Source organism: Euwallacea fornicatus, chromosome 30, assembly GCF_040115645.1.
Source record: "Euwallacea fornicatus isolate EFF26 chromosome 30, ASM4011564v1, whole genome shotgun sequence".
Lineage (NCBI taxonomy): Eukaryota > Metazoa > Arthropoda > Insecta > Coleoptera > Curculionidae > Euwallacea > Euwallacea fornicatus.
This window is the reverse complement of record NC_089570.1, coordinates 1,434,131-1,457,706: the sequence shown is the minus strand read 5'-3', so window position 1 is coordinate 1,457,706 and position 23,576 is coordinate 1,434,131. Positions and strand designations below refer to the sequence as shown.

Below are 23,576 nucleotides of genomic sequence, written 5' to 3'. Positions count from 1 at the left end.
ATGACGCAAGTTAGGACACATGTTTATACGAACATTTTGTCATAAAATATGACAAGGAATCGCCCCTTCAAATTGATGACATCACTTAAGTTACACCCTGTATATCGTGAATGAATACCGTAATGCGGCAAGACGATTAGGGCACCTGATCGTCGATGTCGGTTTTCTAGACCGCCCTGTATATTGTTGCAGATTAAAGTGGTTTATGTACAGAGAAAACTTGACGATAAGTTCGATAATATAAATAGTACTTTTTACTCAGTAACCGAGACGCACTATCTGATGGATCCATGAAAGCATTCCTAGAATTATGATATTTGTGTTTTGTAACAAAGATAATTTAAGATAATCTACAAATAATAAATAATGAATTTATAGTAAAGAGGAGCGCTTTAAAGGTCAATTTTAATTTTTTTTAGTACGATTAAATTGCTTAGAACTACCCAAAATTTAATGAATTTCTTCGGATTTGATGCTCAACTAAGAGGCGGAATTTCGAGGCATCCAGGAATGGAAGTGTCCCAATTCACAAATTTTTCACTGCTGTTTCAAGGGTTTTGGGGACGTCCGAGAGGGATTGTTTCCATGTATTTCACTAGGTTTTCTGGAAGCATTCTTCCTGTAATTATCCAGAAAAGCGTGATCGGAAAAATCAGGTATTAACCAAGTAACTCAGGCGTTCTCCGCCGGTTCCTAGTACAATTCTGGATCGTAGGAATTTTCAAAATTTCAAAATGTTTCATAAGTTGCGCGCTATTTAGAGAAACTGAAGGATTTTCTATTTTAGAAATCGATAAAAATATACAAGTATCAGATATGCTTTTAATAATTTCGCAGTTATCGTGCCACTCGTCTTCAGCAAATAAATAACAAAGGGCGATGATGACAAAAAAATTCTCATGCAGGCAAGAAAGGTTTAAATGAGAATCATAGTGGAATCTCTGAAATATCGTGTTTTCTGAAACACCTCAAAAATTTCGAATTCAGCAGGGCTTTAGGTCGAAACGGCAGAACTGATCGAACGACCATCTGCCCAGTGTTTATGTTTATATACGAGCCTCGGCAGATGAAACTGCTTCTTTGTACCAATATGCAGGATGGTACTGACATGGGCCTTCGCTCGCTGCTCTAACTTTAGCTAGGAAAGTCGAGGCGAAATTGTCGTGGTAGTCAGATCTGGAATGAGGGACAGCAGTACGCTCAGATTCGGCACTTATGCCGAACGCACAGGACAATCGTATTCAATTTCCATGTACGTAAATAGCACCTGGTGTTTTGCACTCTCGGTACTGTCGATGATGGGAATACGGCTGCACCGTGGAATTTTCCACATCCCTACCCAGGCACACGCAATGTTATGCGATTTTACTGATAAAATCAGAATTCAAATTTTTGGTGTCGATTGGTGTCCGATCTGAAGGGGTCCTTGGTAGGCACCTTCGGTACCAGCACCAAGTCCCAAAACCTTCCACAGTATTTTCCGCTTATCAACTTGAGAATTTACTCAATTTTTGTGAAAATTGCTCACTCTTATCTCCTACTTAACGGATTAGAAATCAAATTTTGTATATAACGCATTCGCTCATATCTCAACTAACCATCATCATTACAGCTCCTCAATACAAGCTTGCAAACTATATACGTGCTTCTAGAAAGGTAAGTTCTGAGTAACACACATCTCCGCATACAACTGCATAATAAACATCAATTCTGGTCAATTATGTCAATTACAGATTGCATCATAGTCAATGAATAGCATTGAACGTTGTTTATATCATCCCACTATTACCATTATTTGTTTTGAGATTAATGCAATTCATAGCTCTGACCGGACAAACATAACAAGTACCACTCGGGTACCTCGAGAAACGTTCGTACCGCTTTATTCATAGCAAAATACAGGTGAAGTTATTAGTAAAGGTAAGTAAGTCGTAGTAAGTAGGTCGTAAGTGAGCGCTGTGGTTCAACTAGAAGGGTCCTTCAACGGTGCGATTTCGACCTCTCCACGAAAACCCAACTTCCTCCCAAACAAACCTATTTGGGGTCGAAACCAAAACATTATTTTGTGTTTATTTATGACTTTGTTGCCGATTATTACTATCACGTTGTTTATTTGAACTTTGTTTCACACTTTGCACGCTAATAACAATCGCCCGATTAAGCTAGATTAGTTCTGTTACAATTGCAGCTTTAACGTATCATGATCTGGTTGCTGGTAACGGTAGCTTTGGCCTTATTCATATGGGTCAAGTTCATACGCCCTTTGAACCACTTCACCAGGCTCGGAGTGCCACAGTCCAAACCATGGCCCTTCTTCGGGGACCAATGGCCTATGATGTTCAGATGGATGAGCGTCGGTGACATGGCCTTGAAGATTTATAACTTGGCCGATAAATGCAGGTAAATAGGAGTGAGGTTTAGTTTTCCGTGAAAAATTTCGTGTTTTAAGATACGTCGGGTTCTATCAATTCACCACGCCGGCGCTGATCCTGAAAGACCCAGAGCTGATTAAGCAGCTCACAGTCAAGGATTTCGATCACTTCACCGATCATAGGGCGTTCGTGGATCCGGATGCTGATCCCATTTGGGCGGGGAACCTGTTGTCACTGAAAGGTACTCTAGATTTAAATAGGCTTTCGGGAATCCTTTTGGGGCCAACCTCCGATAATTCCCTGCGTTTCCTAATCCCTTCGAAAGTGACTTTGGTACGACCTTGAGTTAAGTATCCCCCGAATCCAGGGGCAGAACTCTTTTTTGATATTGTCATTGTTGATTTATTGCGTTTGTCTAAATTCAAATTCTAATTAGCTGCACTTCAAGTTTAGGTGAAAGATGGAAGGAGATGAGATCCACCCTGAGCGGAACCTTCACAAGCAGCAAAATGAAACACATGTTCCATACGATCAACGACACAGCTTCAAACTTTGTGCAGTACTTCGTCGACCAAGACAAGGACAGTTTCGAAGTGGAACTGAAGGACGCCTTTACAAAGTACTCGAAATTAACTGATTCTCTTTCATGCGTGATTTTTCTCGAAAACGTAGATACACTAATGATGTGATCGCCAGCGTAGCTTTTGGAATAAAGGTGGACTCCATGAGCGAACCCGACAATATATTCTACAGCATGGGCAAACGCTTCACCATTTTTAGCGGATTTTTAATAAAAATTAAGATGTCTTTGTTGTTCATAATGCCCGCCATATATAAGGTCAGTAACGGCGCCTGGTAAGGGCAAATTCTTGCAATTCAGTTTCAGTTCTTTAAAATAAGTATCTTCGACCAATCCCTGGTGGCGTACTTCAGAAGCATCATTCACGAGACGGTTCATACGAGGCTGGAAAAAGGGATTGTCAGGAAGGATATGATCAATCTGCTTCTGGAGACTAGGAAAGGGATTTTCCACGAGGAGGAGAATGTTACGGAGACTGGATATGCCACTGTGAAGGAATCTACATACCTCGGTAATTTAAGTAAAGAAATTTGTCTAAAGCTCCTCTTCATCTCTCTTCGTTTTTTTTTAAAGATAAACCCAAATTTAAGCAGCTGAAGTTCCTGACAGACGACGACATCACCTCCCAAGCTCTGATCTTTTTCTTCGCGGGTTTCGAGACAATTTCAACAGCGCTCTGCTTTGGATCGTATGAGCTGGCCGTAAACAGAGACATTCAAGCCAAGCTAAGAGAAGAAATCCTTCAGACGCATAAGGAAAACAATGGAGTTGTCTCATATGAGTCGCTATTCAAAATGAAATACTTAGACAACGTGTTTTCAGGTGAGCTTTTTCTCGGCAGTTTAATGACGATTCTATTACGGATTTTCTCCAGAAATACTAAGAAAATGGCCTCCAGTAGTGATGATGGATAGAGTCTGCACCAAACCCTACACCATCAATGCAAAATACCCAGATGAAAAACCGTTTGTTCTGAAGGTGGGAGACACGTTTATACTTCCAATGTATGGCCTGCACAGGGACCCCAAATACTTCCCCAATCCAGAGAAGTTCGATCCAGAAAGATTTTCAGATGAAGAAAAAGACAAAATTGTCCCGTATTCCTACATTCCCTTCGGGTCCGGGCCGAGGAACTGCATTGGATCCAGATTCGCCATCTTGGAGGCTAAAGTTCTTTTGTATCACCTGCTCTTGCATTTCGAAATAGTTCCTACTAAGAAAACCATCATACCGTTGAGATTGAGCAAATCAAGTATGCAACATACAGCTGAAGGAGGTTATTGGGTGGGGTTGAAACGCATAAGGCAGTAATACGGGATTTTCCACATAAGTAGTCTAAGCGTTTGATGAGGTGTTACTTATATTGATAATATTACCTAACTATGCAGCATCATATTAATAAACATCAGAAAATGTCGATACTTTCTCATTCCTAAGGTTCTTGTTTACATGAACAAGTTCACTCGTTTTTGACCATTTCATGCTTTAAGAAATTGGAATGGCCTCTCTTACTTTACGAACCCTCTTGGATACATCGATTCTGGCAAGATCCAGCACCTGCAATCTAAGATCTGATACCCCTCGTGATATTGTTGGTTAAATGTTAGTTTTATCCCTCTTCGATTGAATAATACTAATGATAAACGACCCGTGGCGCATTTTTTTGGGTATTCTCTTAGAGAACGAAGGTGGAAGCTCTACTGAGACGTGTAAGTAAGAGTTCCTTTGCAAGCTCCATTCTCCATAGGAAGATTTAATGCGACCATAACTTCCTCAAATTTAGTGGGTTAATTTATGTGCCCAACGAAATGCACATCAACCTCCTGTATACAGTGTGAACTACTCATTTTTATCAACCACTCATATCTATGGTATCTCGCTAATCACACAGGAAAATCTTCAGATAGATCGATAACAGCATTAAAAAAACAGTCGATAATGCACTAATTGTGGCGGAAAGAAGGGCCACAAAGGTGTGTGGGGAAATTTTTGGAAAATTTATACACAGTGGGCAAGATAATTTTTTTTTAGGAAGAAGTTCTCTTTCTTCAACCCATTTAGTTGCCCCCAACTCTAAGAATTCTTTACTTTTATGGTATAAAAGCAGTTACCGGCCGTGTACACGATCCGGGCAATCTGGAAGAAAAAATCAGTTACCCTTTGAACCAAAAAACGTGCCTCAGTTAACCTTCTTAAACAAATCATTCCCGACATCAAACAATAGGAGAAGATTGAAACGATCCCCCTGTAAAACGTTCGCGTATAAAATCAGGAAACTCTTCTGACAAGCCGCATTCCAAGAGTACCACTCCAGGTTGTACAGGACATTGCTCAAGTCTGTGAATGAGTCGATGTAGTGCTGACCAAGAGTGCAGCCATAGTAGACATATGCCGAGGAGCTGATGAATAACAGTATTCCATCTCTTGATTCAAGCGCGGGCTAAAAGCTTATTCAATTTGTACGATTACTCTCAGAGATCTTCGAGCCTCACAGAATAAATGCAATATAGGCCACCTATGGCCACGGTGATTCCCATGAGCATATAGTTGAGGAAAGCTTTTTGGGTACACTTAGTTATCCGGGCGGTTAACCTAAAAGAATCCCCCTTAAAGGGCTGACGTCCTGAAGCTCTAGATTACCTTTTTATTTTTAAATGGGCCTTCGTGATGCCCCTAATATGGTCCATTAGGACTTCCTTCTTGTCCTGTCCAACCTCGAGCGATTCCATTTTGTCGATTAAAATTAGAGTCTTGACTTTGAGAATGCTTATCACATACAAGTAGTAGAAGAAGATGATTACGGTGGGAATGGTGTCGCCGAGAATGGAAACAACTACCCACCCGAGGAGTAGTGGTTCTGCAATTAAATCTTGCGAGGGGAAGTTACTAGGGGCTTCACTTGGTTTAAGGCCAAAAGTACCTTCCGACATCCACCGCTTCATTAAACCCGTTACTATTTCCAGCTGGCGGTCTTTAGCTTGAATCCAAGAGTAGCAGATTGACACGTTAGTCATCAGAGGTATGAAAATGCAGATTTTGGCGTATCTTCTGAATGCTCTACCAATTTTATCGATCTTTTTTCTTGTGAGGTCTCCGACCTTGGTGTCATTTGCAAAACAGAACAAGTCGGTGTCTGTCTGTATACCCATGAAGATCTTGGTCGAAGCCACGTATAATGTGTTCATGTTGAAGACCTTGGTGTGTTGTATACTTTTTTGAGTTCGTTAAATCGGGAACGCGTCGTTACTTACGAAGATGCAAACGCCGTAAAACTTTACATAACGCATTGCAAAGTCCAGAGTGAAGTTCTGGATTATTTGATAAGTTTGGACTATCGTCAAAAGAGCTGAAGAGACTATTGTAAAGAATATGAGGCTTCTTATGTAGGAATAAACTTTGATACTGATGTAAAGAACCTGAGGCACTGAAATATTTTCTGTTGCTACAGTTAATTCTCCCTTTTCACTTACCAAAACTGCGGTCAGAAATCATTTTTTCCTGGCGTGACAATGAACAGGGAAATTTATTAATTACTGAATAGAAATTTGGAAGGTACACAAAAGATGCATTAAAGCCATAAGCGATCCTTTTGATAACAAAATTCTTTAATTTTTCAGTGTCGATACCTATTTAAGTTATATTAATAATTCATCATCAGCGGGATGTATTAATCGATTTATAAAATGTATTTAAGTACTTTCTTATTATTACCAACGGATCGACTAGGTTTTAGTCCTCTGAACCCAGCGAGACCGGTATCGCGGGGAACCCCCAAAAGGCCGGAGCCGTGCGGTAATGTAGAATTCCACTCGGAGCCCATTCGATATTGCAGATGTCCGCGGGGCGTATGGCTGGCCGATACGCGTTCGCGAGAGGGAAGTAAGGTCATTTTAAACATATTCTACAAGACACATTATACTACAGGGTGTCTGTAAAAGGTCTGTACAAAATCCTACCACATACTCTTGGGGCGAGAACGTGATGATTTAACCTAATTCGCCTAGTCCAGAAGTGGACGGTTTTCGGAATACGGGGCGTCAAAGTTAAGGTTAAAGAATCGAAAAAAAAATTACTTAGTTGGTAATGCTGCTATCTAGGTAAACTGCCGTATCGGGGGGTTTTTAGGGGTGAGAAATCAGAATCCGTTTACGTTTTCGATGCACTATGTATAGGGCGTTGCCAGCGCTCGACGAACCCTCTTTGAAATCACATAACTTTTTTATGACCCGGTATAAAATTTATTTGGCACTAAATTTGTGTTCTTTTACGTGTTTTAGGAAAATAGGTCTCTTGGTAGAAATTTCTACCAGCACTCTTTCTTGAGATATTTGATTTTGAAAGTTAGCCGCATCTCCAGTGCAGTATTGCATCAGGTTACCATCTTTTCTCTTTCTCTCCTTCCCCTCACTCCGTCTGGCTCGCTTCGCTCTCCCCTCCCGACATCCTCCTTCTTCGCAATTCCTCCTCCTCCTTCCTCCTCATCAATTCCCTCAGCATTCTGCCACTTCGTCCCAGTGCTTTTCACTCTTCAAGATCTTCTCCCCTGTGTTTCCAATCACAAGCCTCACTCCGCACTCCCTCTCTGCTTCCCCTCTGAGCTCCGAAAACTGTTTACAGTGAAACACGGTATGTTCCACTGTGTCCCCCTCCGAACGTTTAACCTGAATTAACCCGAACTAACCTGACTCTGTTTTTTTTTTTGTATAAATTTGAACATATATTTTTTACAACATTTGATGGGATCTACACATGGAAAAGAAGTTGTGGCCCTTTAAGATTAAATAAATGATTTTCTTGATTACGAAACGTCAACTTCGTAGGCGAATGAAAAGGGGAACGCAAATGGAAAAGTCGTTCAAATATCTGCACAAACTCCTTTGACCATTGCTCTTTCGAGTGATGTATTGAAAGACGCAGACTTGGTGCTGCACAAGACATTCGATTTTAAAAAATCCACACGGCGATTTAACAAGTTGAAAACGAGTTTAATAATTAATTATTGTTTATGAATTAGTTATACGATTTACTTATGATCAGGCATCATGCTCGAAATGCGAATCGCCGCTTCTGAAGTCAGCGTCGGCTGATCGGGATCAGAACCGGCAGTCAGTGAGGAGGAAGTTAGATTCTTGCGTCCTAGCTGGAGGTAGTACCCCCCCGTGGTGTCTCCACCTTGTCGTGGTGGGGGGGCTTGTACTTATCCGAGGATCCCGAAGGCCATGCCGGTGGTAGCTTAGCTACCGGTGGGTCTAACCTTGCTGGACGGGCGGAGGGAGAGGATAAAGACTAAGAGAGACACAATAACGATGCAATGAGTGAACTAAAAGGAAAAGTACCCCAGGCGGGTAAAAATCCCGCCGCCGACTCCGACCGGGTGGAAGCCCCGGTGGCCGGCGCTGGCTCCACGGATTCTGGGGGGGGCCAAGGTTACTCAAGGCTGTTTAGGGGAGTGCATTTAGAGAGGCGTGTGTCGGAACCCTCCATGGGGGTCTTTGACGTACGATGGGAAGGGACAGATGATAGGACAACACAAGACAGGACAACATATGACAGAGAGGGGGGATCAAAGAAAAGAAAAGTTTCGGATACATCTATAGGGAAAAATTATGAAGAAGAATTATACAAAAAAAGGGAAAGTTCGGAAGTCTTTATATTGATGGAAGCGATTGAGAGGATTACAGGGTTAATAAAGGAATTAGAGGGAAAAATAGAAAAAAATACACAACGGGACATTAAAGAATTAACAAGAAAATTAAAAAAAACAGGGGATGCGTTAAATAGAGATATTGTGAAAAAATGGTTGATGAAGAATAGGTATGAGAAGGCCGAAAAGATGACTTTCGACGCGGATGTACAAACAGACGGACAAATAGGAACTAAAGAACAGGGAACACAGACAGGAATGGAGGAGGTCATTACGGAGGTTACGGGGATTAAAAATTATATGGAATTTAAAGAGATACAAAAAAGGGAGTGGCATGATTCGGCATTTACGAGAACAAATATTGTAATTGGGGAGGACTTTTTTGAAACAAAAACAGAAAGAATAAAAGTTGTGATAATTGATAAGGCAAGGGGAATACATAAAAGGATTAAGGATAGGTACCCGGATCTAGAGGAATGTACTGAAGGATTTGAGGTGATGGAACAAATGTTAAGATTTAAATATGGGACGGGACACAAACAAAAAAATAGTAAAATAGTGAAAATGGACAGTACAACAAGGGATGAAGACTTATGGTGTAATCTGGTGAGGCTCAGAAGGGAAACGGAGTTGGAGAATTGCGTGTCTATGTATGGTTTAGAATGGGAAGATATGGAGAGAGTGAGGAAAATCATTCAAGCGGTGTTTTGGACGACGGAAACAAAGGTTAATATATACATGGACAAAAAGAGACCGGTGAGCGGAGTAAGAAATAAAAGACAAACTTATGCACTGATTGTAGACAGGATACCTGGTGAAAAATTAGAGGAAACAGTGGGGAAAATTAAAGGGTCAATTGATAGAAAAGAGGGAGTGAAAGACATAAATAATGTAAGAACAACAAAAAAGGGAAAAATTTTGATGACTATGGGAAAAGATGAAAAAAGTGTTAGAGAAATAAAAGAGGCAATCCAAAAAGGAGTGGTGACAAAAGTGACGGTGACAGGACCAAATGAAAAAAAGGTGATGATTAATGTTAAGGGAATGGAAATCACGACAACGAGGGAAGAAGTGAAGAAGGCAGTTATGGATAGAGTGGAGGGTCTTGGCGAGGAGGATTTCACGCTGGGCAATATGAGAGGAAATGTGGGAGACACGCAGGCGGTAACTCTGACAACAAATAAAGTTTGGGCGGATAAACTGATGGTCGAGCAGTATATTAGGGTGGGATTTGTTCGATGTAGGATGGAGAGAAGGGTAGAAGTGATGAGGTGTTATAAATGTTGGGGTTTGGAGCATTTGGCTAGGGACTGCACAGGTTATGACAGAAGGGGATGCTGTTTTGTTTGCGGAGAAGAGGGACACAGGAGTGATGCGTGTAAAGGGGAGGAACGGTGTGTAATATGTGAAATGAAGGGACATAGGACCGGTACGGGAAGGTGTGGAGAATTTAAAAAGGCTCTCAGTAGAGCCAGGATGGGTGAAATGAAGGGAGGAAGGGCTACACCACCCCCGGTGGAAACCGGAGGAGTGTAGCGTAAATAAATACCACCCCCCCCTGAAGTAATACTTAACGGTGGTTCCGGGGGGGACTCAGGGTGAAGAGAGGAGGGTTTTAGTGGGTAGGCGTCCCACTTAGGGACGAATCCCACATAACCCGGTCGCACGAACATCAGACCGGGTACCTATGAAGGTTTCCCTCCTCTATAAAAAAAAAAAAAAAAAAAAGCTGGAGGTAGTAATCTTTAACAGTTCTTGCAGATTAGGACGCTTTACGCGTACTATTTAATAAAAAAAAGTGCCGATATTGTCGAACATTTTTCTCGCCCTGTATCTTCGCAACGAAGAAGCTTTTCAAAAATCGTCAAAAGACCAAACATTCTCAGAACAATCCAGGGAATAACCCCCTGAACTTGTTACCTATGTTTAATGGACACCGCGCGTGTGGTCAAATACGTCCCTCACCTACCACCCCCTTTCGGACGTGTGCCGGTAAACCGAACGCCCGGTATATTTGCTATTTTGACCCACTAATGGAGACTTACTTTTATAATTGCGATCCCACTGTGTCTAATTTATTCCAGGTATGGCTCGGCTCATGTGTTGGTTATTCTGATCCCACTCTGTGCAAGTTTTTACGATACGTGACTATGTCATTTTCTAGTCTGGAGTTTCTGCTGCGAATGATAATTGAATAAAAAATACTGCTAGCAGAATTAGAAGGTCTCGTGCAGCTGGATTCATAAGACTGTGCTCGTGAAATTCCTGCTGATTAAAGCAGCGAGTAAATAAGAACGCAATTAAACTTGTTTAGAGCACGTCGCAGGACATTATTGAGCAATTAAATATCGAGTTGCAGGAACTAGTTATTTGCTATTTTTATCTCAATTCCAAAATTAGTAAACTGTTTGGGTTCCCATGCCGCAGCTGACGTGGGGCTGAGAGCAAAAATATACACGATCCTGGTTTAATATTTATTGATTTCACCAACGATTTTGTTTTTTTTTTGTTATTTTTTAAATTTTATTTTAACAAACACTTCGTTTTGCACTTCGCCGGGCGGCGGTAATCATTTTCCTTGGTGACGCGCCCAGTTACGTGAAAATTAAGGCACCATGAAGGGGCGGACTTCGGCCGAGCCCGGTGGACCCGTGCGGGTGTTCAAGTTGTCCCGACGATCGGAATTTCAAAGGAAAAGCGATGAGTTGAATCCTTTTATTGACAAAAAGTTAGACAGTGCGAGCACGATAATATTGAGGATCATTTTAAACCGAAGAAGATTTCGGGTTCTTCCTCTCGGACCCCCTGCAGCTTGCGGGACGCAATAGTCTGAAAAGGCAGCTTAAGTTGTTTTAAAGGAGAAAACTAGGGGTGCGAAGTCGCGTGAGAAAACCTCTGGAAAACTTGCACGTAGTGAGTAGTACCGTTTTAAAACCTAAAAAGAGGGGAAGAGTTGGTAACGAACTTGCTCCCTTTTCAACTCCCTCACCGCAGATTAATCTCAGTCAAGTTTCTCCAGAGTAAGCTTGGACTTTAGCCCGTTCATTTGCGCATGACTCTAATAATTCCTGATTTTTATAGTATAAAAGCAGTTGCCAACGTTATACGTCAACCGGGCAAACTGAAAAATATCCAGATACCCTTTGAAGCTCACAACGTACCTCAATTGACCTTCTTGAGCAAATCATAACTGATATCGATGAACAGAAAGAAATTGAGACAGTCCCCCTGTAAAACATTCATGAACAAAAACAGGAAACTTCTCTGGCAAGCTACACTCCATGAGTACCACTCCAGGTCGTACAGGGCACGGCCCAAGTCTGCGAATGAGTCGATGTAGAGTTGACCAAAAGTGCAGCCATAGTAGACATACGCCGAGTAGGTAATGAGTAGCAGTATTCCATCTCTTGACTCGAACGTGGGCTAAAAGCTTATTTAATTTACATGATTATTCTCAGAGATCTGCGATCCTCACAGAATAAATGCAATATAGAGAATATACGGCCACTGAAAGTCCAGTGATCATGTAACCGATGAAAGCCTGTTGGTTGTTCACAGCGATCTGGGTAGCAAACCTGAAACGATTCCTTTCAAAGAGCTATTATCCCGCAGGTTCAGATTACGTTTTTATTTGCAAATTGGTCTGGGTGAAGTCTCTAATATGCTCCATTATAATCCTCTCGTTGCCGTGATCAAGTTTAAACGATTCGAGTTTATCAGTTAAAACTAGAGTCTTGACTATGGTGATAACTATCACATATAAGTAGTAGAAGAGCATGGTTATGCTGGGAATAATTGTGGAGGCAGTGGAAATGACTATCCACCAGAAAAGTAGTTGCTCCACTATTGAATCTTTGGGAGAAAATTACTAGAGATCTTCCTGGGTTCGAGACAAAAACTACCTTCAGTGATCCACCGTTTTATCCATTTCGTTACCATTTCCAGATCGCGGCTTGTGAGCGGAATCCAAGTGAAGCAGACCGACGTGGTGGCCGTAATGGATACGAGAATGGAAACTCTGACACATCTTCGAAGCAACTTAGCTACATTATCAATTTTTTTTCTTGTAGATTCCCCGACGTCGGCGCTGGTCGAAGAATAGAATGAGTTGAACTTCGCATGGTCCACGATGAATTTCTCGCTCGAAATCACGTACATTATGTTTATGTTAAGGATCTTGGTAAATTTCACATTATCTTGAGCGTGTTAAATTCGGAATGCGTTGCTACTTACGAAGGCGCAAAATAGATAAAATTTGATATATTGCATTTCGTCCTTCAAAGAAAAGCTCCTGAGAAGGTGATAAGTTTGGACTATCACCAAAAGTGACGAAAGGACTATTGTGACGAATATGAAGCCCCTTATGTAGGTATAAATACTGAAGCTCATATACATGACGCGAGGCACTAAAATAGGTTTTGCAGGTACGATTGGTTTTTGCATTTTTACTCACCGAAATCGTGTTTCGAAATCATTTTTTTCTGAAACCACCATGAGAAATGAGGTTTACTAATAATTGAATGCGAATTAAGTAAAAAAACAAAAGATTAATTAATGACTATTTTGTTAGCAAAACTCGTCCATTATTTAATAATGATGTCCGTTTGAGTTATATTAACGATTCATTGTCTACCTAATGTATTAATCGATAGATAAAATAAATTAATTACTCTCTCCTGGTTGGCAATGGAACGGCTGGAATTTTGTCTCCCTGGTCGGACCTGGGCGGCCGGGAGATGCCGCAGTCGCGAGGATCTCCGAGCACGCACCCCGGGGAAGCACCGAGCGGCCGGGGCTGCCCCTCAATGTACAATCCTCTTCAGGATGTAGAAGTGAGCTTCCACGGAGAAAATGGTAGAGGCTGTGTTTAGCGACTCGTCCTAACGCGAACGTGAGGAAAATGACGAAGGCCCTGTAATTGTGGAAAAAACGATGGAGTCTTGCCTATTAATACCCTTAATGGAAACACAGGCGCTCAGGAGCGGGCACATGGCTTTTTGTCGGGACTAAGTTCTCGTCTTGTTTCCAGCACGTGAAGGGGCGCTCCGGAGACTTATCTTTGTTTAATTAAAAAAAGAACCTAATCCGACAAGTTTGTGTAACATGCACTTAAGCGATTGTTATGTTAAGTCAGTTTGAGGCGCTCGCTTTCCTTCTGTTCTCACTCTGCCTGATTTTTGACTATATTTCTTTATGTGATTTTGCAGTCTAAGAGTTCATGCGGGAAACTAAAGCTTCAGGGGATATTCAAAAGTTTGAATCAAGCGAATTACAAGGTTTCAAGTGGGGGAATTCTAATTTTCTCGTCCTTATATCTTCCTTTAGGAATTCCTGCATTTTCGCGATATTGCGGAGTGAAGTCTGAATACGCTTCTCATAAACACTTTAGAAACAACTTCTCGAAACGCTCTTGCTTAAGCTTTACCCTTTTTGTTTAGCTGGTTTTAGGGACGTCGAAAATTTTCCATCATGGAAAAAAACAGGTGGCCATCCTGGATTAAGTCTGCCATCCGAGTTCCACATAAACATGTCCGAAAATGCCAAAAAACAAATTCGGAAAAATCCAGATTGATTCAGATTCCGGAATGGATTCGTAGGGAGGTTTAAGCGTCGAAGACGGAGAAGGTGGGGGATTTGGGAAATCATTAAATCATTTTTGGGTAAAAACTAACACAGTTTAATATAACGAAATATGGAAGATGATTTCACATAAATTGTACATTTAAGTAGCAGACCATTTCGGAATGACGATCATTTTACATCATTTGAAATTCTCTTCAATCCAAACCAAAACCCTCCTTCAGCTGCAGGGTTCAAGGAGTGAACGCTCAACTTCAAAGGAATTTTACTGGCTTTCGTTGGTACGATTTCGAAATTAAGGAGCAAATGGTAGAATATAGCCTTAATCTCCAATAAAGCAAATCTGGAACCGATGCAGTTTCTAGGGCCGACTCCGAATGGTAGATAAGTGTAAGGGATGATTGATCCCTTGTTTTCATCTGAAAATCTTTCTGGGTCGAATTTCAGTGGGTTGGGGTAGTAAGCGGGGTCCCTATGGAACCCTATTGTGGAGAAAAACAAGGAATCTCCAACTTTCAAATGGACTGGAGATTCATCTGGGTTTACAGGTTCGATGGTGTACGGTTGGGTGACCACTCTGTCGGATCCTCCTGCTGGAGGCCACTTTCTTAACGCCTCTGAAAAATAATTTTTGAAACACTAAAAATCTGATCCAGAATTACCTACCTGAGACCACCATATCCATATACTTCATTTTTAGCAAAGATTCGTATGTTAATTTCCCGTTATTGAGCTCGTGAACCTCCCTTATTTCCTCCCTAAGTTTATCTTGAACATCTTTATTGACTGCAAGCTCGTACGTGCCGAAACAAAGGGCCGTGGAAACTGAGTCAAAACCAGCAAAAAAGAACACTAGAGCTTGGGCTGTCATGTCGTCATTGGTAAAATTTTTTAGCTGCTTAAATTTGCTCAAATGGGCAGATTCTTTCACAGTGGCGAAGCCTGAGTCCAGCATGATTTCCTCTTGAGGCTTTGCATCGTGTGTGGGTCCTTTTCTCGCTTCCAACATTTGATTGATCATATCAGTCCTCACGATGCCCCCCTCCTCCCTGAGTTTTATTGTCTGGTCAATGATGTTTACGAAGAACTTCAAAATTTCTTTGGAGAAGAATCTGATTTTTAGCAGCTGAAACATGAAGGTAATTAAGGAAATAACGAAAACGGAAAATACCTTGAACAATTTGGGCATTATTAAAATTCCAAAAAACTTCAAAGTAGGTATAATTCCGGTAACATTGGTAATCTTCTTTCCCATCATATAAAATTCATTCTCTGGGTCTTTAATTGAGTCCACTTTAATGCCAAAAGCTGTGGTTGCAATTACGTCATTTGTGTATCTTCAAATAGTTTTTTTTTGGGTATTTGTGCATGGTTAATTATAAGATTACCTAGTGAAGGAGTCCTTGAGCTCAACCTCGACTACATCCTCTTTTTTGTCAATGAAATAATCGACGAAATTCTCAGCTGCTTCGTTTATTAAATAGAACATATTCTTCATTTTGCTGCTGGTAAATGAGCCGCTCAACGTGGCTCTCATTTCCCTCCATTTTTGACCTACGTCCTGTTTTTAGTTTCAGATTTTCAGTGCTAATTAATAATAACCTTTCAGAGAAAATAAATTTCCTCCTATCAGAGGATCGCTTTCAATGTCGAATAGGGTCCTGTGATCGGTGAAATGGTCAAAGTCTTTTATGGCAATTTGCCTGACTAAATCTGGGTCTCTGATGTACAGAAGTGGGATGGAGAATTGGTAGACTCCACCATACCTAAAGGGAGGCATGGAACCCATGGCAAAAACATTATTTGATCTTTACCTGGATCCTGGAAAATAATTATATGTCTCCTCCAGGAAATCAACGAAGCTCTGCTGGCGTAAAATGACCTTCAGTTGGTTCCCGAAAAACGGCCAAGGCCGGTGCTGCTTGACGCCCATGTTGGCGAAGTAGTTCATGGGCCTAACTCCCACATACCACAAAAGGAACGCTAATACAGTTACCAGTATTAGCCAAATCATTTTTCGGCCCACCTGTATGCGGAATTAAAATGAAATAGAACGTCTGAGACGGTTTAGTTCAAGTATTGCACCACATGGCGCAATTCAAAAACCATAAATATAACAGATTTCGTAGCATGGTACTTATACGCGATTAACGAAGAGAATATTCGATTCGAATTATTAAGGTAATAACCCGTACTAACCTTCACTAGCACGCACTAAATAGGTATAAACACTCACCCACAACAACGTATCGTCGGAGATCTGCGTACTTCACTGATGTTATTGAAACGCTAAATTCGTTGAAACCATCAACAACTTTTATTGGTTTCAGTCGAGTGAGAGATCCTTTATCTAGTAGATTTGAAGGAGGACTGCTTATTCACACAGTATATATTTTAGCTTGTATAGCAAATAGCGCTACACGGAGAAAAAGCGCTTGCGCAACAAGTCTCAAAATAGAAAAACAAATTTAAATGTTTATTTCGAGTGACACGTTTCATCTTCCGCGGCTACCCCCTTCCCACACACGACTCGACCCCAAGTCCAAGTTTCTGACTTTGACTGTCCCCCATGTAGCTCGTCGTCTTCTTCGTTTTCTCAAACCCGTCAGCGTCTCCTGCCAAGTGGTTCTTCCGAGCCCTCTTGGAGGCGAAGATCACGTTGCGGGAGGTGATCGACAGCGAACTTGGCTGCCACCCCGTTGACCTCCCCCAAGTAGTCCTCGTGGGGAACTTACAGCTCTGGGACGTCGATTTTGGCCGAAGCTGCGGTTACTTCGTCACAATCATATCTAAAACCTGTGGCGATTGGTCAAACTTCAACGATTTTTATTTAAAATCGCCTCTTTCTAATCCGGTCACCAAAGTGAGTCTACTGAGTTCCATCTCTCACACTGGTCAGCAGAAACAACACCAAGTCGCGGGCAGAAGAGGAATACGAGTGAGTCCTTGACTAGCACGTGGCTGACCCAAAAATCACGGCAGACTGTTCCAGGGCTCCTTCCCTTCTCCAATTAGTCGGCCGGGTATTGGCGGAAAATTCTCCCTTAAGTTCTTGACATATGGTTGGCAGGTGGGGGTTTTCGCCGTGTTCTCCCACATTAAACCATCTGGATTAACTACGTCTTCAGGGAGGCCATCCTTAGGAGGCCTGGAGCAGTTTTGATGTTCCAGGGCTTTCTTGAGGGCTCCAAATAGTTCCGGATTTTTGATCTTCGTTGCCAAGGGATCGTAGAACTGAGCAGGAGTTTTCAATATCGCTTTTGCTATTTCCAAGTCGAAGCCTATGTGCCTGTCTTCACTGACATAACCTAAGGCGACAGCAACATCGTCATCATAATTTAGCTCAGTTATTGGCATTTTAGTGTTTTCCCACCCTCGTGAAGAGATTCCAGTGAAGCGGCGGTGACGATGGCGTTAATGTGAAAACGTGCAGAGATCGATCACTCAAACGTGATGAGTTGATGAAGGTGCCATTTAAGCTCTGAGTATTGTTGCGACACCCTGTGTGATTTTTTTAATTAAAAAATTAAGTGGAAAAAGGCCTTCAAGATTTACAATTTCTGACCTTCAGGAAGCCGATTCTCTACAAGTAAAATTGTCTTTGCGTCAGGTTCGGTTTGCTTAAGATCCAGGCCCAGTTTTGGGCCCAAATACTTCGGGTAAATTCTTTGACGTATTCGCTGAACAGACGTTCCAGCTTGGAATAAAATCGAATCTCGTTCGTCATCATCATACCATTCGCGTTGGCCTTCAACTCGGCAAGAGGCAGTCGCTTGGTCACTGCTTTGACGGTTTCGCGTCTTCCTGCTTCATCTTCAACTAAGATATTTCCAATGAATACCAAACTTAGGTAGTTCCCTCCAGGGGTCGACGATCTTTCAATATCGACCTTAGCAACTTTCCTGCCATCTGTGTCTGTAATTACTTGATGTCTTTTATCATGTAGTTCTCAGGCGACATTGCGGGTGCAAGTAAACTAAAACAATATCTGAGTCTCATGGATAATTCAAGCTGAAATGTGTCTTACATTACTCATATAAGATAATATAAGATGCGTGTCAGCATGACTTATCTAAACAATGATCCCCAATATGAGTGTTTAGTGCGATATTTCTCTTAAAAATCGACTTTAAACATTTAAAAACTTATCATCGGGAGCCGTATCACATGGTCTTGACCCTGGCTACAATATAATTATATGCAATTGATGATAAAATTCCAGTTGCAACATTAATGTACGGAACCTGAGGCCGATAAATCGGTTTGGTATCTATAGTCACCTAAAAATGTTCATTTTGTATCCTCTTAATACACAACAACACACCTCTTCAACGCGATGAGAAATCAAGGATTCTCAAAAATAGCCTCGATTCGGGTGATTTGGCGATCAAACTTCAGGTATCGAGGGATATTTATGTCGAGGGTAAGGGGGGGAACTCGTAATCAATCTACATTTGATTGGGATCATATATTTTGGCAGGTTGTGGCGCCTTCGAAGGGGCCTTTTCCTAAGATTTAAACTGAAACCAGTAATCACGTGCCTATTTTTCAAATTACTGGATCGGTAGCCATTTATCTGGATTTAGGGCTAATTTTAACGTAGTGCGCAAAAGTATCCGTAGCTTCGCCATTCGGAAACTGGCCTCGAACATGTGCACGTCACTGGCTTCGCTTCAGGGGCTGAGGGTCATCTATATACGCTGACAATTTCTAGATTGTGCGACTCGAACCGGTGATATCCCGCAAGGATTTCTAGGAGGAATTTCTATCAGTTGCTAAAGACAAAAAATTTACTAAATTTTGAAGGAGTGTTGACACCCTGATCGCAATGTTCAGCGAGGGAAAAACTCTCTTCTCCTTCTCCAAATATTGTTCATAAGAAAATTTCTAGTCTGGAACTTATAAGTGCAATCAACTCATCACGATAGTGCCTGGAAATGTTTCCGTTCTCAAAGCTCTTACGGCTTTAATTGAAAACCTCATTTGATCGCTGAAGTATTTTTCTTCTCTTCTCTTCATCTCTCTGATAATCAAGGGAAACGACTTCATCTCTTACAGTGATTAGGAAAACGAATACTTAATCCTTAGCGTAAGAAGAATGAAAGCGCATGTGGAAATCCATCGATTTAACCAGAAATATTAACGGATCTTTTCCTTAAAGTGTGATCTGTGTGTATGTTGTAGGCCCAAATATCGCTATAGGTTGTCGAACTCCAAGGCTCTTTTCCTCCTCCGCCAAATCACTCCTCCCTCGGAGGCGAACTCTCCTGCGGTTTCTTCATGTTCCGCAAATACGATTCGCAACCCGAAGTTTTAACCGTGTTCGCCGATATTGTTGTATGTTGTTTTAGCCCTTTTAGCCGATCTGCAGCGGGTGGTGCATCCCCAGGAGAGCCACCAGGCCCGCCCTTAAGAAGTTTTGGGAAGGCGGCACGGTCCGGCATTGCCTTGATCTTTTCAAAGAATTTTGGATTTTTGAACTTGACTGCTACGGGGATTTCATCCGAGGGCTTTTGGAATCGCTTTAGCTGTCTCTAAATCGAAGCCTCCGTGTCCGTCTTCGATGTTGTAGCTCAAAGAGGTGTCAGACCCATCATGATTGATAAGTGGAAAATGTGTTATTTCTCACCCTACGCAAGAAGACTTCGTACTAGCAAAACTGCTTCTGAGTCAGGCTCAGTTTTCTTAAGATCTAAACTGAGTCTGGAGCTTAAACATTTGGGGCAGTAATCGGCAACGATTTAACATTTTCTAGTAAAGTACATTCGGCAATGCCAGCAGCTCGGGATGAAACTTAACCTCATTCCTCATGGCGATATTACTGATATAATACCAAGAGGTAAGCGCTTGGCCACTGCTTGGCAATGTCACACCTTCCTACTCTATCTTCAATTAAGATGTCCACACCGAATACCAAACTAACGTATTCTTCACCAGTACCTGCCAATCTTTCAATATCGTCTTTCATCATCTTCCTGCCATCAATACGTGCAATTACTCTCTCTATGTCTTCGATCGTGTACCCCGGGAAAGACACGGCGGCTCCGCTAGAACTGCCAAAATGGCTGAGGTGTATGGCTAGTTCAACTGGGAATCTACACGGACTTTGGTATTGATTGAAAATAACGCAAAATAGGAGCTAGGACGACTCTCGTTGAAGAAACATAATTAAAATGGTTTAATATGAAGCCAAATGATAATTATTTCGGTATTTACCAAAATTTTTTGGTATTGGAATGGCGCTTAGGCACTTTCGGAATTCCATCGCTGTGAGATGCTCTTCACGCTTTTGACTAAAGCTATTGTGCTTCTGCACAATCCAGTGATGACATTGAACAGTTTGTACATGACTTCCCATGTATACACTGAAGAGGACCTTGCGACGACTTTCACGAAACTAATCTGGGAAAAACTTAAGAAGTTCGGGGGGAGGGGGGGAGGGGGGGAGGGGGGGGGGCAGATGAAATTCGAAAGAAAAGCGTTGGCGAGCGGTTCACAGTTAAAATCTATTAAATTTCAATTTTCGTTATTTCCATTGAAGTACAGCAATTACAGCCGGTGGCAGGTAATTCATGTAAAAAAAGGTGGCTTTCCATGAATTTAGTTATAATTTTTTTAACGATTTATGCTCTATTCGAACAGCTTTTAATTAAAATAATGATCGGGTAGCGACACCCAACACGGAACACAAAGAACCCAAAAAAGATAATTTATTATCAATTTAGCGTTAATGTACAGTGTTGAACCTGTCGGCATGTTCAAACGGAAAATACTTCGGAAGCTCTTTATTTAGGGGATAAAACGTAACTGTAGAATCGATACCGAACTATACGTGTACTACTGTCTACATGCTAAATATTACGTATTAAATAAACACCCAATTGTTGAACAAACGATGATAATTGATATGAATCATAACTGGTATAAACCATAATCAGTATAGCCTCGTTCGTGTCCTTCAATAGTCAATATTGCAGTAGCGCGCGACCGGTGATTGTCCGAAAGACGATTTGGTCAATTTGCTATGTGTAAATTCATACATAGGACCCATTGGAATAGAAACCAAATAAACACGACCTCGACCTTTCGTCGTTTCCGTTGTTCAAGGCTTTTTGGAATTTCCGATAGCAACAGATTTGGTCAGGGTGGTCACCATCAAAGGTCTCGACCATTTCGCTGACTAAAAAAGTGCAAATCGAATTTAATGGATGCGCAACTCTTCACGATCCACAATGGATATCGTGAAAGGGGGGAGGGGGAGAACAAATTGTAAATGGGATACAGTTTTCAAATAATCGGTAATTAATAGCTGAACAAGGAAGCTGAATCGACTCGTTCAGAGCTTATTCTTATCTGCCGGATAATTCAAACACACATCTCGGCTTAACTGATAAATAATGTAACCATACGAGGTCGAACTGAACCGGGTCAAATAGTACACGAAGCCGAAGGGAGGTCCGGTTAAGCGCTCTTGTGACTTATCCGGTGATAAATGTCTTGTACTGGATGATACAAATGTACTCCTGAGGTGACGCAATAAGTAAATCCACGGCAAATCTACTATCGATTTCAATTGCAGGCTAATTCCCTTAAAAACCTCCAAGTAGAATTTGCCACCGAACGTACAGGGTGTTAAAAAAAGACTGTGAAACGTTTGAAGAGGTAAAAGTATGGACCAAAATAAGCAAAAGAGTCTTGGCAAACGTGAGTCCGTAAAGTAACCGTTTCGGAGGTAGGGAAGGTTATTCTTTTTTGAAAGACTCATTTCCAATCACCTATCACGTATTTACTGTCTACAAATAACAAAAAAAGCCTCTAACAAAAAAAAACAAAAATTCAGTTACATAAGGTGTTCAAAGTGCCCTCCTTCCATTTCCAAGCAGGCCCGACACCTTTGTCTGAAGGATATTCGAACCCTCTCTAAAACCCCCTCGTTGGCTCGGATTTGTTGGCATTTTTGATTAATCCGTAGCCGCAGCTCCTCGAGGCTATTTATAGGAGTACCATGGGCCAATGTTTTCAAAAATCCCCAAAAAAAGAAATCTGGGGGGTTGAAATCAGGCGATCTTGCGGGCCGTAATGCAGGTCCGCCCCTTCCTACCCGTCTACGTGCAAAAGTTTGGTTTAAACGCTCTCTAACGGCAATCGGAAATTGAGCTGGAGCACCATCGTGCTGAAACCACGTTTGTTGCCTTTGGCCCAAAGGAATGTCGTCGAAAAGGTCACCCATGGTGTTTTGCAGAAAGTTTAAGTGAGCAGCGCCTGTTAATCGGTTTGGTAAAACAGGACCTAGAAACCTGTCGCCTACAATACCCATCCAAGTGTTTAATGAAAAATGTGTCTGATGTCCAGTTTCCATTGGAGCATGGGCATTTTCGTCGGCCCAAATATGTGTATTGTGAAAATTAACAACCCCGTTTCGTGTGAATCCGGCCTCATCGGTAAAACGAATGTTGGCAAGAAAACGGGGGTTTTCGGCACCACTGCGTAGGAACCAGCGGCAAAAACCATAAGTGCTTGGTGATCAAGCGCATTTAAGGCCTGTACTCGTTGCACATGGTATGAATAAAGGAGCTCCTCGTAGAGGGTTTTCCAAACTAGAGGAGCGCTAATTCCTACCGCAGCTGATATTCTTCGTACACTCCCTCCTGGATTATGCTCTGTCCGTGCTAAAATTTCTTCTTTTGCAATGTTAAAAAATTGAGTAAAAACAGAATAATTATTGTTTATTCATAAATAAATAAATCTTTCAAAAAAGAATAACCTTCCACATCTCCGTAACCGTTACTTTGCGGACCCATGTTTGCTAAGACTCTTTTGCTCATTTTGGTTCATACTACCACCTCTTCAAATATTTTACAATATTTTTTTTAACACCCTGTATATTTATTACAGATAGTTGAATCAGCCGCGATTCTTTGATCTCTTCAAATCAAAGCAACGCCGACAGAACCTGACAAACCCCACAATTCCCTCACTTGCTTTTGCTCGCGCTTACAACGCCACAGCTCGCTACAGCAAATAAAGCTGCTGCATTCACAAGAAGACACAAAAAGTAGGGACAGACGAGTAATCAAGGACAATCATTGTTCTATGATAAATATGTTATATGTCCGGTGCTGTACCTTATTTCGGGTCGGCGGGAATCCTGAAATACTCGTTAGCGATTCGGCAGGTACTCAGTGGTATGCTGTTGGCAATTTGCACCAGCGGTTGTGACTCTCGCTGAATGCGACCATATGAAGATACGAAACCAGTTTGGAGCAAATTTATATCGTCTCGGCAGGAGTGCGGACGACGGCGATTGAATTTAAAAAGCAATTTACGTCCGAAACAAACAAAAGCGAACTAAGGGGCAACAATGTGTACCAGCAGCCCAAACGAGTTCTACAGCGAATAT

General features: G+C 41.7%; 3 protein-coding genes, 1 long non-coding RNA gene and 1 pseudogene across 7 annotated transcripts; 1 reads left to right on the top strand and 4 right to left on the bottom strand.

Moving 5' to 3' along the window:
* The first annotated feature begins 1,517 nt into the window (after positions 1 to 1,517).
* Positions 1,518 to 4,369, top strand: LOC136347938 (cytochrome P450 9e2-like). 2 transcript variants are annotated; one of them, XM_066298368.1, is made up of 8 exons: positions 1,518 to 1,656; positions 2,189 to 2,400; positions 2,450 to 2,613; positions 2,826 to 2,991; positions 3,045 to 3,210; positions 3,259 to 3,463; positions 3,526 to 3,774; positions 3,827 to 4,369. In XM_066298368.1, the coding sequence occupies exons 2-8, from the start codon at positions 2,201 to 2,203 to the stop codon at positions 4,261 to 4,263; spliced, it is 1,587 nt and encodes a 528-aa protein (XP_066154465.1). In that variant the 5' UTR covers positions 1,518 to 1,656; positions 2,189 to 2,200; the 3' UTR covers positions 4,264 to 4,369. The 2 variants fall into 2 exon arrangements, with proteins under 2 accessions (XP_066154465.1, XP_066154464.1); XM_066298367.1 differs by lacking the exon at positions 1,518 to 1,656 and adding an exon at positions 1,771 to 1,920.
* Positions 4,370 to 11,197: 6,828 nt separating this feature from the next.
* On the bottom strand, positions 11,198 to 12,011 carry LOC136347955 (uncharacterized). Its single transcript, XR_010733562.1, has 3 exons — positions 11,768 to 12,011; positions 11,586 to 11,717; positions 11,198 to 11,531 (listed from the first exon to the last, which is right to left on the bottom strand). It is a non-coding gene; the product is annotated as an uncharacterized lncRNA (long non-coding RNA).
* A 39-nt stretch (positions 12,012 to 12,050) lies between these two features.
* On the bottom strand, positions 12,051 to 12,944 carry LOC136347994 (uncharacterized). The gene is made up of 4 exons (XM_066298481.1): positions 12,830 to 12,944; positions 12,499 to 12,772; positions 12,220 to 12,448; positions 12,051 to 12,171 (listed from the first exon to the last, which is right to left on the bottom strand). Exons 1-4 carry the CDS (start codon positions 12,863 to 12,865, stop codon positions 12,051 to 12,053), a joined length of 660 nt encoding a protein of 219 aa, XP_066154578.1. The 5' UTR covers positions 12,866 to 12,944.
* Positions 12,945 to 14,249: 1,305 nt separating this feature from the next.
* Positions 14,250 to 23,502, bottom strand: LOC136347937 (cytochrome P450 9e2-like). 3 transcript variants are annotated; one of them, XM_066298366.1, is made up of 7 exons: positions 23,302 to 23,502; positions 15,991 to 16,202; positions 15,779 to 15,942; positions 15,565 to 15,730; positions 15,348 to 15,513; positions 14,843 to 15,302; positions 14,250 to 14,793 (listed from the first exon to the last, which is right to left on the bottom strand). In XM_066298366.1, the coding sequence occupies exons 2-7, from the start codon at positions 16,188 to 16,190 to the stop codon at positions 14,348 to 14,350; spliced, it is 1,602 nt and encodes a 533-aa protein (XP_066154463.1). In that variant the 5' UTR covers positions 16,191 to 16,202; positions 23,302 to 23,502; the 3' UTR covers positions 14,250 to 14,347. The 3 variants fall into 3 exon arrangements, with proteins under 3 accessions (XP_066154463.1, XP_066154462.1, XP_066154461.1); XM_066298365.1 differs by lacking the exon at positions 23,302 to 23,502 and adding an exon at positions 16,413 to 16,541; XM_066298364.1 differs by lacking the exon at positions 23,302 to 23,502 and adding an exon at positions 16,376 to 16,522.
* Positions 16,700 to 18,136, bottom strand: LOC136347993 (uncharacterized; annotated as a pseudogene).
* Positions 23,503 to 23,576: the final 74 nt, after the last annotated feature.